Genomic DNA, 12,723 nt, shown 5'->3' with positions numbered 1-12,723 from the left:
ATCGATAGACCGTTCCACAATGCGGTTGTGCGTGGCGGGAAATGCTACGAGAGTAGCATTGAATTTATTTAATGCATTTGCAACAGAGTTTGTGTGTAAAATATAGTTTTATTACACTTTTCCTACTTGAAAATTTAACAAGAGCTCCCACAACTGAAACATCCATACTAAAAGATACAAAAAGTGAATATGAGGGATGAAAACATTTTTATGTATTTAGTCAGCGGAAAGTGTCAATTCAAATTAAAATTCGCCAATTTTGCACACGGTCACACACTAAAAAAGAAGTAATTTTTTCAAAGTTTTCTCTTCACGTTTGCTTACTTAGTTTCTTAGACGGATTTAATAAAGATGTTTTATTTGGTATTTCGCTCTATTGTAAATAATTCACGGCGTATTGGTTTGTTGGTGTGACGAATGTTAAGATGACGCATTTGTAGAGTTGTCCGTCTCACGTCCTACTGTTGATTAGTTGCGACTGTTGCGCGCTTTGATTGGCGTCCGTCCGGTGAGATCGCGACACTAATACCAAAGGATAACAGGCATGCTAAACATTTTTCATTATCGTACGTAAATTCTTAACGTATATTTATTTTCTATCTTTTAGCAATCGAGTAGACGTACACGAAAGCATTAATTTAAAAAATTATATCAATAATGTTTTTATAATTTTCTGATAATGAATTATGATAATTTATAAATTTTTTGTTTAGTTTTTTCTCAAATAAATTTGTGTTAATTTAAGTTTGTGACCTCTGCAATTGTAACTTAGCCCCGGGGGCACTCGAGTCATTTCGCTCGTATCTGTTCTAAGGTTGAACACGTATAAACCGTCTCGGGACCGTACGTAGTTTGATCAGGGCGTAGGCGTCCCTTTCACAACGATTATTCTTGTTATTCAATTAAAAGTATTGTGTTGTTTTGTTTTTAAAGTCTTATGAAGCAGCGTAGGAAGAAAAAATTTAGAATATGTTACAGTACTCGAATTTTCGGTTTAAAAATACAAAAAGGTACGTTACATATTTAAAAATATTTTTGAAACTTTACTAAAAATGTCTGCTAATATTTCTCGATAATTAAGGGAATCAATAGAGCCAATGTAAAGTTCGTATCAATTTTAATTGGTTATTAAGGAGTTGGAATTAATAGTTCTTCCTAGTCTCACTGTCTTGGTTGACCTGTGGCCTTGAACTTATTAATATGTAGCCATTATGCACCTGTCGTTCATGCATTATTGCACTCTTATGTACAAAACAGCATAGATATATAATCATTTGTAAATAATATGGATTTGTTAATCCAATGAATTGATTTTAGTAATCACACTATCGTAATCCTTTCTGGTTTAGGGTAGTTTTATACAAATTTTCATTTTGCTCTCTCCTAGCCTTTCTAACTTTACATCTAAACTATTTAAACAGGCGTGGCCAATTCTTATGTCACCAGCGAATACCATTCGTATTTTAATAAATAATTACAGTAAATTTATAAATACTTTTTAATTCAACTTAAACAGTATGGATTTAGAAATTCGGAGTGTTACCATACAGAATTGAACTCCGCACACAGAGTAGAAAGAGTTTATAGAGTGTACAACGAATACACTGGATGAACCCTCTACTCTGTGTCTTAGTCGAGTATTTTTTTATTTCACTGTAGTTGTTAACTAGCGCTGAGATAATTGACGTGTAATAATCTTATCAAGTGCATTCTTGATTGAATTACTAAGTCTTAGTCACTAAAAGATGCCGCTTTATATAATTAGGGTCCTATGTATTACTTCAGTTAATTTGTATAAAGGTTAAACCGCATGATTTTATACTACTCAGTGGAGGAACATGAATCGAAAGACTGTAATCTTCAAAATCCGACACAATTGAACGCACGCATATACGTAAAATGATTTTTTCCACCATTTTTTTTACCAAGAAGTCATCGATATATTTAAATATCTGAATGAAAGGGACGCAAATTTTTCCAAAATCTAACAATTACAATTTAAAAACTTGTGTTGCTTATATTTAAGCAAATATTCAATTTGAGATGTCGAGGCGACGAACAAAGTCGCGGCGCGGCGATAGTGAGGACAAGGATCGACGAATGCGCGTTAACCTTAACAGCAGCCTACTTATTTTGTTATAATTACCCCGAACTACATGAAACTTAAAAACTGTTATCAAATATTATATTAAAAAGATCATTACAATTCAATACGAACACAAAATCAAAGCTGTAAAAGAATTCCATTAGTTTTCAAAGCCGAAATACGTTTACCGAAAATTTTTTAGCATTCCGTACCCCGAAAGTAAAAATCACGGAACCCTTATAGAATCACATTGTCATCTGTCCGTCTGTCTGTCAAGGAGAATTAGAGGAACAAAAGATTTCGAACATGTTTCGGGAATGGAATGCGAAAAAGTTAGGAAGAATTGCAAATATTTGCGTGCGAATTTATAATTGATACGTTTGTTTCAGAATGCTCTGGGACGCGTCGGCGTTGGTATAATTTGACACCACGCTTTACGATGAAGAAGTTAAATCCTAATAACTTTTTCAAAATGTACAAATTAACTGACGACGGGCTCAATAAATCTAAGAAGAAAAAATCTAAGAACAGGTAATTTATAATTTTTTAATTTATTAATTTTAAATATATTTAAAAATGTTTTGAAGTATAATAACTTTTTACATTTGCTTAATTTTTTAATTCAAGATTTAGGATTTTAGTAAGAAAACTATTGTCCTTTCGTATACTTAAACTACGATATCATTAATATGTTAAGTTTAATGATTAATTAAAATAATCATTTGGTCTTAAAATTACGTATAAAATGATTTATTGGTTAACTCAGTAATAAAAATTTTCTTACTCGAATCCGTTATGTTGAAACTTAATTTTATTTTGTAAATTCAGTGTCATCTTGAAGGTAACTCAATCACGAGTTTTATATCTATTTATATATAGTATTATGAATATAAAATATTACAGTAATGTTGTTAATGTGCGAAATTGAATTAGCACAAATTGTATCATTTGACTTGTTGCCAACATCACAAACAATACAAAGATTTTTTTTTTCGAGTAAGGCATAAGTTTTGCTTATTCGTCGTGTAACCATCATCAATATTATTTAATCTTTTTTCACCTTTCCGGCACAAACTAAACGTTTTCAAAGACCAGAATATATAGGTTAAAATAAAAAATAAAAAAGGGCCCTAAACAAATCTTACATAGATGATAAAGACAATTTACGTTAGGATAACTTCTAGGTGTAATTTTTTTTTAAAAACTCACCTGTAAAAAAATATTAACAACAGCCATATTGTTGTAAAGAAGAAAAAAAACTGGAATAACACACAATTTTACTGGAACCGGCGGTTGAATGAATAAATTTTATTTGGGTCTGCTTTTATATCCAGAATTATCTCAGCCCTTGACAATTTTATAAAATAGAATTGTTAATCTAGGATTATTTACGAAAGGAAATTGTGGATTGGAATTTATTGTTTTATATCGAAAAGAATATTTTTTTTAAATTCTGCCAATGATAAAACAGAATAATAGTTTTATCTGGGGGTTTTTATTACCTAAATTTAGGGCAGGCATTACTCATCTTAGTAATTTCCGCAGTGTCAACATTGTCTTCGACGTACAAGGTTTTCGCACACCAAACAGATAATTAGATAACATTCCTTTTTTTAAGTACATCAGTCTGATGGTTAGCACGTTAGCTGCCATGTCGGACTATATGTCCGACAAGCTAATGTTTCAATCAGGCCGTGTCGGACTATGTGTATGACAAGCCATACTTCCATTCAACACCTCGCATTGGCTTTTTAATCGAATTGTTACAGCGTGACCCGCAAGGCCCCATTCAAATGGTTTTGGACAAAATTAAAAAAAAATCGTTTTTCGAAAAATCATTCTGCCAGCTCACGTGTTAAATATGCGATGCACATAAAATAAATAGATGCACGCTTAGTTAAACCCCGACTACAATAATATTTCTTGTAACAATTAAATTAAGCTCCCAGCTGATGCTAGTATATTGTTTACGACAGTCGAATGGCGTGAATCGAACCTACAACTTTACTTACTGTTTACGAACAATTACGATGTGTTAAAGTCATTGACACGTGTTTAGATATCATTAACTATTTATGTTTCTTGTTTTTAACACTTTCATTTACAAGCACGGTTTAATTAGCTGAAAACATATCAAAACTAGATAAAAATATGTTTCAATGATGGTCATCCGCGTGGTGAATGAATTGAAATTTGGCTAATATTATGGTTATCTGATAGTTATAATATTTAGTAATATCACTTCTAAATAATATTTTAAAAATAAGAAGGAAACAAATCCTTTATAACCATGTCCATATAATTCTAACCCGAAGGCAAACATCAATTGTCTAAATTAACTGATATTTTTAACAACAGCCTGATTATCGCGCGATATTACCGGCGTGTAACTCTGATTGTGCTTGGATATTACGTTGAACTTTCAAAATTAAACAAATACCCAATCTTGATTAATTTAATGAAAAGCTACGTCGACTTTCAAAATAGATGTCATTTTCTAATTTATTTGATGGCGAAGAAAAATTTCATTTGTTAATTGTTTTTTTTTACTTTTAAAAATAATTCCACGTTAATAAAGCTTAGAATTTTCTCAATGTAATGCCCAATTACTTTTGACTTTAAGACCGATTTAAAAAAGAAGGAAGTTCTAAGTTTATCTGTATGTTTTTAATTCATTTATTTTCATATATTTTCAAGCCTCAGTCATCCCCTAGAGAATAAAAAAAAATATACATAAATTATTTCGAAATACTAAGATATTTATAATTTCTATATATCCATATAGATAATTCAAAAACGACTTGTCAGTTTCTTCTTTAACGTAACAAATAAACACTACTTTTGCAACGAAAAAAAGATTTTTTTCTACCTGCACCTCTAGATCCAGCCTAGATCATTGGCAACGCTCTTGATGATATGTACTGTTATTTCAAGTTATATTCATATTACTTTTAAAACACGTCGCTTGTTATAATCAGATACGTTAAAAACTAGAGTAAATCGTAATTTAAATACAAAATACTTTTTTATTTGAATTATTATTTTGTATTTAAATTAAATTAAATTAGTGTAAATGTGAATCCAAAATGTTAAATACCTTATTTATTTCCAGCAGCAATGGCGATGTTGTCCCACCTGGGGCAAATGGAGTATATAGGCAGGTACGTATGGTAGGTATAGAACGCCTTGGTGTACAGCCTAACAAACCGTGTGACTTATTTCTCTGTTTCTCTTTCTTCTTATTTAACAGCAAGCTACCTTTAATTGTCAGCTCAGGTAAGTACATAATGTTTTAACTGCAACGTCTTTCACTTTTTTCATTTAGTGACGACACGAGCTTGGTTAGTGATGGTTGGTTAGACTTAGGGTACTGCTTTTGCACTCATCATATGAACTAGGGGGACTAGTAGGTGGAAGATGTTAGTGGATCAAACTCTACATTAAGCCAAGAGAGAAAAAAATGTATATTCCGTAACAGCTATTGAATGGCCACCGAAGTGCTTTGACCTCCCACATCATTTTATCTCTAGTTCAGTTTAAAAAGTTAAAATTTTAAGATGTAAACTAAAAAAAAAATACAGAATAAATTTGATCAATATGTCACGAGTACCATTATTTTAAGCTAACCTTCATTAAACTTAGAGCTGTAACTTAACGGTGTTTTTAAATTATCTATTTTAAAAATTAAATATTTTAATTTTAAAAAATTAAAAATAGAAATAACCGTTTCGACTACGAAAGCATCTTTATTTTCAATTATAATGACTTAGCAGATTTATTGAAAAGATAAAATAAAACCAATAAACCTACATCTCAGTAATTTGGTTAAACTGATAATGCAATTTTTAATAACTGGTGAACTCAATCTATGTATTATGAAATAATTATGTCAGCGAAAATAAGTAGGGCGATTTTAAATTGATCAATAACTCATAGCGGGCATTTTATTCTTATTCTCTTTGTGATGAAGTGAAGTAGTCATTTTTTTTTAAATAAATTGAAGAAAATATTTTTATATCAATTCATTTTTTCCCGAAAGGGAGGAGATTCTCAATCCGTGTGTATGTTTTTTTTTTATAATATTAATTTTATGTTTGGATTCTGATATATTCTACTCGTGATAAATTAAGTTTCCATTGTTGTAGTACATGTGTAACAGCAATCATGCCATCATCCCTCACATTCTCTTTAAAAAAAAAATATAGACTGATGTCTGCTTCGACCATGCTTCGTTTCCAGGGTCGAAAAATTTGTATAAAAGTATTTTGTCATCCTTCTCATTTTGTCTTTAAACAAAAGAGATAAAAGTATTAAAAAAAATGCTTTTTGACAGTAGAATCTCAGGGGTATACAAAGCATAATTAATTAGTATTGCCATCGCTAAACATCGAAATTTTTTCAATTATCAATTTCTAATTTTGGATTTAAAATATTTTTATGAAACATCTTTTTATTACTTACAGAAGTCATTTGGATCATACGATCGTCGAATTAATGCGATATCGTCGTATATGAAAACTGCATGCTCGATAAACCCGAATTCTCGTAGTACGGGAAAAGTTTGGTTTACACGCAAAATGGCGGTCATCTCAATTGGGTGTGACCCGTGGCCCAGCGGCGAAGATAATTATGAGCTTCTGGATGTCATTGGTGAGTGAGTTTTCATGTTTTTATCGTAATTTAATAAAAGTTTATCACATAATAATAGAATTTCGCTTAGAATCGCTTAGAATTTTTTATATGAGGGAAGTGTCAAAATTTGAACTGCCAATATGTCAACAAAATATTTTCAAATCAAAAACGTTTCAATTGTAAATATTATTGTAAATGTTTTTCATACCACAAACTCACAGATACTTCTTTTACATAAAGTAAACAGTCTTTTTAATTTAAATTAGCGTAAAGGTCAATAAAATTATGTACCTCGTAAACAAAATTCAAAATAATGAAATATTTGTTATAATTCACCTTATATCTTAAATAACTGTTTTCTGTGTAAAAGTAGTAATGCTTGCAGCGGATTGATTTAATATAATAGTTTTTTTGGAAGAAAAAGAAGAAAGCTTTTAGTTTTAGATTATCGAATGCCTTAATTTTAAAATAGAATCAGTCAGTATTATTTAATTATACAATTATTTGTAGGTGTTGGTGCAACGGCTGTTGTACACGGAGCCATATGTAAACCAAAGAATGAGAAATGTGCCATCAAAAGGATAAATTTGGAGAAATGGAATACCTCCATGGAGGAACTCCTAAAGGAGATACATGTAAGTTACAGACACATAATTCACTAATGAAAATAATTAGCGTTTAGGCATAGTTTTTGGTTTTTATGATGTTTGACTTTGTTTCAATTTTGGCATTGTACACTTCCAAGGTTGACTAGTATTTTTTTTTGTTTTGCAGGCAATGTCAAACTGCAACCATGAGAATGTAGTGACATACTATACAAGCTTTGTGGTCAATGATGAGCTTTGGCTTGTCATGAAGCTTCTGGAAGGTATTTATTTCACTAAATATTACAACACAAATAAAAAAGATAGCTATCTGCTGAAAAGAGTGTCATAAGAACCTCATATATATGTAACTGTTTATCGCATGTGTTGAAATGTCTCTTAAATTTTATATATTAATTGTATTAACAGTTGTAATGATCTATATAGTCATGTTACATATTTAAATTACTTTTTTTTCTAGGTGGCAGTCTTTTGGATGTAATTAAACACAAGATGAAGGTGTCTAATTGCAAACATGGTGTATTTGATGAAGCAACTATTGCAACTGTTCTAAGGGAAGTTTTGAAAGGGCTTGAGTACTTTCATAATAATGGACAGATCCACCGGTAGGTTTCTATGTTTTAATAGCAATATTAAAAGTAGTTGCGAGTTACCACTGCTGAAAACTCAGAGTTTTGACAAAGATAAATGGTTTAATATGATAGAGAGCTTAGCGTCTGATTTGTCCAATGAAAGGGACAAAGTTACAATCTGTATAAATGCGATTTAAACCAATTGATCCAATTTCAACATGTTGCATAGCGAAGTTTTGTTGCTTCAAATTTACATTGGTCCAAAATAAAACGGAGCAATGTCTAGCGAGCTTAGCAATTTAAAATGGACTTTAATGCAAGTGGGCCAAGCGATTTATTGGATACTATTGAAGCCTTTTATTAAAAAAGCTATAATTGTATGATTCATGTGCAATGCGGTATAACATTTTATAATCACAATGTCTTTTCTCATTTTACAAAATTTTATTTGAAATTTACCCTAGTTATGTACATATTATTTGCACACATATTATTTAATATATTAAATATGATTTATTTATAAACATAGGGACATTAAGGCGGGTAACATCTTGCTCGGTGAAGATGGGACGGTGCAGATAGCTGATTTTGGTGTGTCCGCTTGGCTTGCAACTGGCAAAGACATGTCCAGGCAAAGAGTAAGACACACCTTTGTTGGGACCCCATGCTGGATGGCGCCTGAAGTCATGGAACAAGTAAACATTCTTATTCTTTATAATGTGTCTCATTGCTGGCTTCTAAGATCAAAATCCTTATATAAAATGTTGATATGTTCATAAACATCCCTCTCATTATCTTTGACAAAACAGAGATAACAATATGCTTAATATAGGGATTCAGGTCTCGGAAGCCAATGTTTAGAGTGATGCCATATGTTCATTAAGGTGATGTTTCTTTAACTCTACAATGATCCGAACAAAGCTGCGACGTTGCAAAGTTTCCATTATGGTGCATTACTGCAATGTTAATTAATATTTTAAAATGTGCAATGTTGCAATTAATGATGCTACTGCGAATGCAACACAGGTGTGGAATCTCTCTTATTGCACTTTAATTAAGTTGAAAGAGATTGCTGACTGCACTAATAGTTTTATTTTTATGACCGGACAAAAATTTCAATGCTGTATTCTTTAAAAGATCAGATTGTGTAATTTTTTTGTTAATTTTGCTGGCTTGACCATTATTTTTGTAATTTTGAATGTTCTACTTTACATAGCATTGTGATGTGCGATTACATGTTTTAAGTTAGTTTGCAATAAAGAACAAAACTGTTTCAGCTTTGTGTTTGCAACTAAGCAATATTGCATACAACTTAGTAATAAGAACAAACTATAAATAATACATGCAGTTTGCAAAATTACAGCGAAGTTAACTTTATAAATTGGAACTATTTTACCCAATTTGCTGTGCATTTTATTATTAAAAAAGTCATATAACTACCTAATGTTTATTCATGCTCTGTATTTTAGTATGTTAATTATTATTGAGATGAAAGATATTAACAAACATTTCCTCTTTATTTATTGTTATATTAAGCTTACTAAATACTTATATCACCCAATGTTAATGACCATCAATTTTTTTTAAATAAAAGAAATGAAAATGAGTTCCATTACTCGCAATCATTATCATTAATAAAAAGTCTCTGTGCGTCAATTCCTCATTCCTGGTCACACTTTATTCTCTATCTCCTCTATGTTCTCTTTATTCTTTGTGAATGGCGGCGTAAATAGACAATATCTATTGAATTTCCGAGCTTAGCGTTTTTACTGCGAAGTATGAAATATAGAATTATTGCTAAAGTAATTAGTTTGATCTTCATTGTACCAAAAGTATCTATATATTATATTAATTTAGGACTAAATACAGTTGAACCTGTATAGATAAGATTCCAAGCGCTTAGGAAGATAGTTCGTGGAGACTGGACAAAGTCTTGCTTAGACATGTTTCTCGCTTATCCAGGTTCACTGCATTGTGATGAAGAAATGGACCACACCTTAAACTCTTAAATTAACAAATTCACAACATATCTGCAAAATTCATTCTTACATAACTATGTAACATAAGCTATACATAAACAATTTCATTTTACTCTTATTATATTTCTATTGTATTAAAACTTTTTCTATCACAATATCAAATAATGAAATTCAAATGTATGGAATATAGTGTTTAAATGTTTGTGTTTGTTTCAGGATCATGGTTATGATTACAAAGCTGATATTTGGTCATTTGGGATAACCGCTATAGAGATGGCCACAGGTGCAGCACCATACCACAAGTATCCACCGATGAAAGTACTGATGCTGACTTTGCAGAATGATCCACCTAACTTAGACACTGGTAAGATATGAAATACTCTCGCAAAAAGTGGATAAAGAGAGAAGGTGTGGGGGAACTACCTATGATAACCTGCTATGAGGGGGGAAGATAGGATTGTTTTTGCCCCACTGAAACACCACAGTGGTCGTGTCATGCTCAAGTTTAATAAACTAAGGAATTCAGAATCATTACAGGAAAGCTCAATCCAAATTATGTGTTATTTAAAATTGAATTATATTTTTAGGTGCTGAAAAAGATCAATATAAGATCTATGGAAAAACTTTCCGCAAACTTATATATGATAGCTTGCAAAAGGATCCATCAAAGAGACCGACCGCAACAGAGTTGTTGAAGCACCCATTCTTCAAGAAAGCCAAAGATAAAAAGTATCTTGCCCAGACTCTTATTGATACCAGTGCTACTCTTGAAGCTAGGGTACATAAGGTATGTTGTTATATATCTCACTAATATTATAAATGCGATTGTTTAGATGGATGGATGCTTGTTTGATCTCCAGAACAGCTCAACAGAACTCGATGAAATTTGGTATACATATAGAACATAGTCTGAAAGAACACATAGACTACTAATTACAATTTTTTTTAAATTTCGCGCGGACGTAGTCGCGGACAAATAGATAGCTATGAATAAATTAAAAAATAAATTTTCTAGGTAAATAAGAAGCAGGCGACACCCGGTCGTTTGAATCGTACTCTCACCGGTGACTGGGAGTGGAGTGATGATGAAGTAGAGGAAGCTGAAGAGGCATACTTGGTTGTGGAGGGAGAGGAAGCTGCGGGAAGAGCACATCCTTCCTCCGAAGATGAACTTCCGGATGAAGACAAACCAATGAATCAACTCCAAAAAGGTGATTCCAGCGGCAGCGATGCTGAAGAAGCTGTAAGTATTGACTTGCTGGTTAAATAACAAGTATAGTACTATTCAAACTCGATGTTGGCTCAAAATTTTGCAGATGAAGTTGTAAACACAAATTGTGAGATGAAAAGAGATAAAAAAGTCAATTTTGTTAAGTGTTTTTGTTATAGTCTTGGATTGATTTTTTTGCATCTGAAAATATAAATCGTTAACATTTTTTTTGTTTAAAAAAAGGAAACAAATGAATTATTTTTATAATATTTAATAGTTTAATTTATATATTAATTTTATTTTTACTCCGGATTAATGTTTTATGTTTAATTTAACAGGGGCCATCCACTTCACAGAATTCAACGCATCCGCGGGAACAGCCCGTTGTTAATCTCATGCTGCGCATACGGTGAGTGCAACTAACCTTGGGTTTCCACTTCCTAAATACTTGTACAAAAATATTGTTATGCTTCTCATTCTCTTTAAAAAGACAATGATAAAAATATCGCAAAATAAAATGTTATTTGTAGTGGGATACAGGGTGATGAGGGCACTGCGCAGCGCGCAGATTGCCTTGAACCGCCAAGATATTTGAAAAGACCTATACAAATTCTTAATCTTACTAGTATTAGTATATTAAAAAATATATTCTTATTATTACAGAAATGCCCATGGTGAACTAAATGATATTCGCTTTCATTTCGTTAAAGGCAAGGACACATCTGAAGGTATTGCCTTAGAGTTGGTGGGGGCTGGTCTAATAGAGCCACAAGACGCTATCCTCATCACCTTGCACCTGGAGCAGCTGATCAACGCTCAATCATCCAACGCTCAGATGCCATACAAAACTATAACGTTCCATCTGGTAAGTTTATTTATTAAACAGTCATCATAATCTACCTTCCCTAACTGAGCTTGGTACCGTTGATATGGAACCTATGTTGGTGAACAACTGGTGAGAGTTCGGGACTCTCATAAGGAAAGCACCGGGATCATAACCATTTAACCTTTAGATAACCATTTATATGTCGAAGTTTTATGAATTTATGTTGTTAAACCATGTAGTAAAATGAAAATTATATTTTTATTGGCACAAAGATAGTCTTAATTTTATATTAAGTACGAAATCTTCATTGATAAAACGAATTTAGTGAGGCTATATGATTTGATGTAGTACAAATGAAAATGTAAAGTTTCCAAACAACTGGTCTCTAGATTGCTGTAATACTATTTTTATTTAATGAAGTGCAAGATTTATCTTATTTATATTTTTTTTAATTATTTTGAAATGTTTATATAATGCTATAATAAATTATTTTAAATTTCAGAACTCCGCCGCTCCAAATGCTGATTTCAATGATAATGCTCTTGATGGATTTGCCCAAATATCCGTTCTCTAAGTACAGTGCTATGCAAACTTTGTGGCTGTGTGATTCTCCTACTGCATTATTGTATGTAGTTGGCCTATATTATAACTCCTAATTATTCACAATGTTTAATGGAAATTTTATTAATATTATATTCTGTATTATCTTAGGTTTCTGATGTCATCAGATCAGATCAACTCTTTTTTATTAACTTGTTACATTTATTTCTATTCTATACTATATTTCTCCGTCCCACAAAAAAAAAAATCCGT

At 31.6% G+C, this 12,723-nt stretch overlaps 2 protein-coding genes across 6 annotated transcripts in view; one reads left to right on the top strand and one right to left on the bottom strand.

Annotated features, from left to right (window-relative positions):
* Nucleotides 1-3,361, bottom strand: part of LOC106126328 (uncharacterized) — a 7,015-nt gene extending 3,654 nt beyond the window's left edge. Inside the window, exon 1 of the mRNA XM_013323932.1 lies at nt 3,296-3,361. Within this exon, the coding sequence (XP_013179386.1) occupies nt 3,296-3,322 (27 nt within the window). The 5' untranslated portion in view covers nt 3,323-3,361. The remainder of the gene's footprint in view (nt 1-3,295) is intronic.
* LOC106126325 (serine/threonine-protein kinase OSR1) overlaps nt 1-12,723 on the top strand; it is a 20,264-nt gene extending 7,541 nt beyond the window's left edge. The window contains exons 1-14 of one of the 5 annotated variants that reach the window (XM_013323928.1): nt 917-1,010; nt 2,476-2,617; nt 5,202-5,247; nt 6,550-6,736; nt 7,229-7,353; nt 7,493-7,586; nt 7,784-7,928; nt 8,425-8,590; nt 10,091-10,238; nt 10,462-10,661; nt 10,890-11,117; nt 11,423-11,493; nt 11,748-11,949; nt 12,413-12,723. In XM_013323928.1, coding sequence (XP_013179382.1) covers nt 938-1,010; nt 2,476-2,617; nt 5,202-5,247; nt 6,550-6,736; nt 7,229-7,353; nt 7,493-7,586; nt 7,784-7,928; nt 8,425-8,590; nt 10,091-10,238; nt 10,462-10,661; nt 10,890-11,117; nt 11,423-11,493; nt 11,748-11,949; nt 12,413-12,484 — 1,899 coding nt within the window. In that variant the 5' untranslated portion in view covers nt 917-937 and the 3' untranslated portion in view covers nt 12,485-12,723. Of the gene's footprint in view, nt 1-916; nt 1,011-2,475; nt 2,618-5,198; nt 5,257-6,549; nt 6,737-7,228; nt 7,354-7,492; nt 7,587-7,783; nt 7,929-8,424; nt 8,591-10,090; nt 10,239-10,461; nt 10,662-10,889; nt 11,118-11,422; nt 11,494-11,747; nt 11,950-12,412 lie in introns of those variants that run through there. The other 4 variants (XM_013323926.1, XM_013323925.1, XM_013323929.1 and 1 more) reach the window with 4 other exon arrangements.

This window comes from Papilio xuthus, unplaced genomic scaffold (assembly GCF_000836235.2).
Source record: "Papilio xuthus unplaced genomic scaffold, Pxut_1.1 DF825017.1, whole genome shotgun sequence".
Taxonomy (NCBI): Eukaryota; Metazoa; Arthropoda; class Insecta; order Lepidoptera; family Papilionidae; genus Papilio; species Papilio xuthus.
This window is presented reverse-complemented; position numbering and strand designations above follow the sequence as displayed.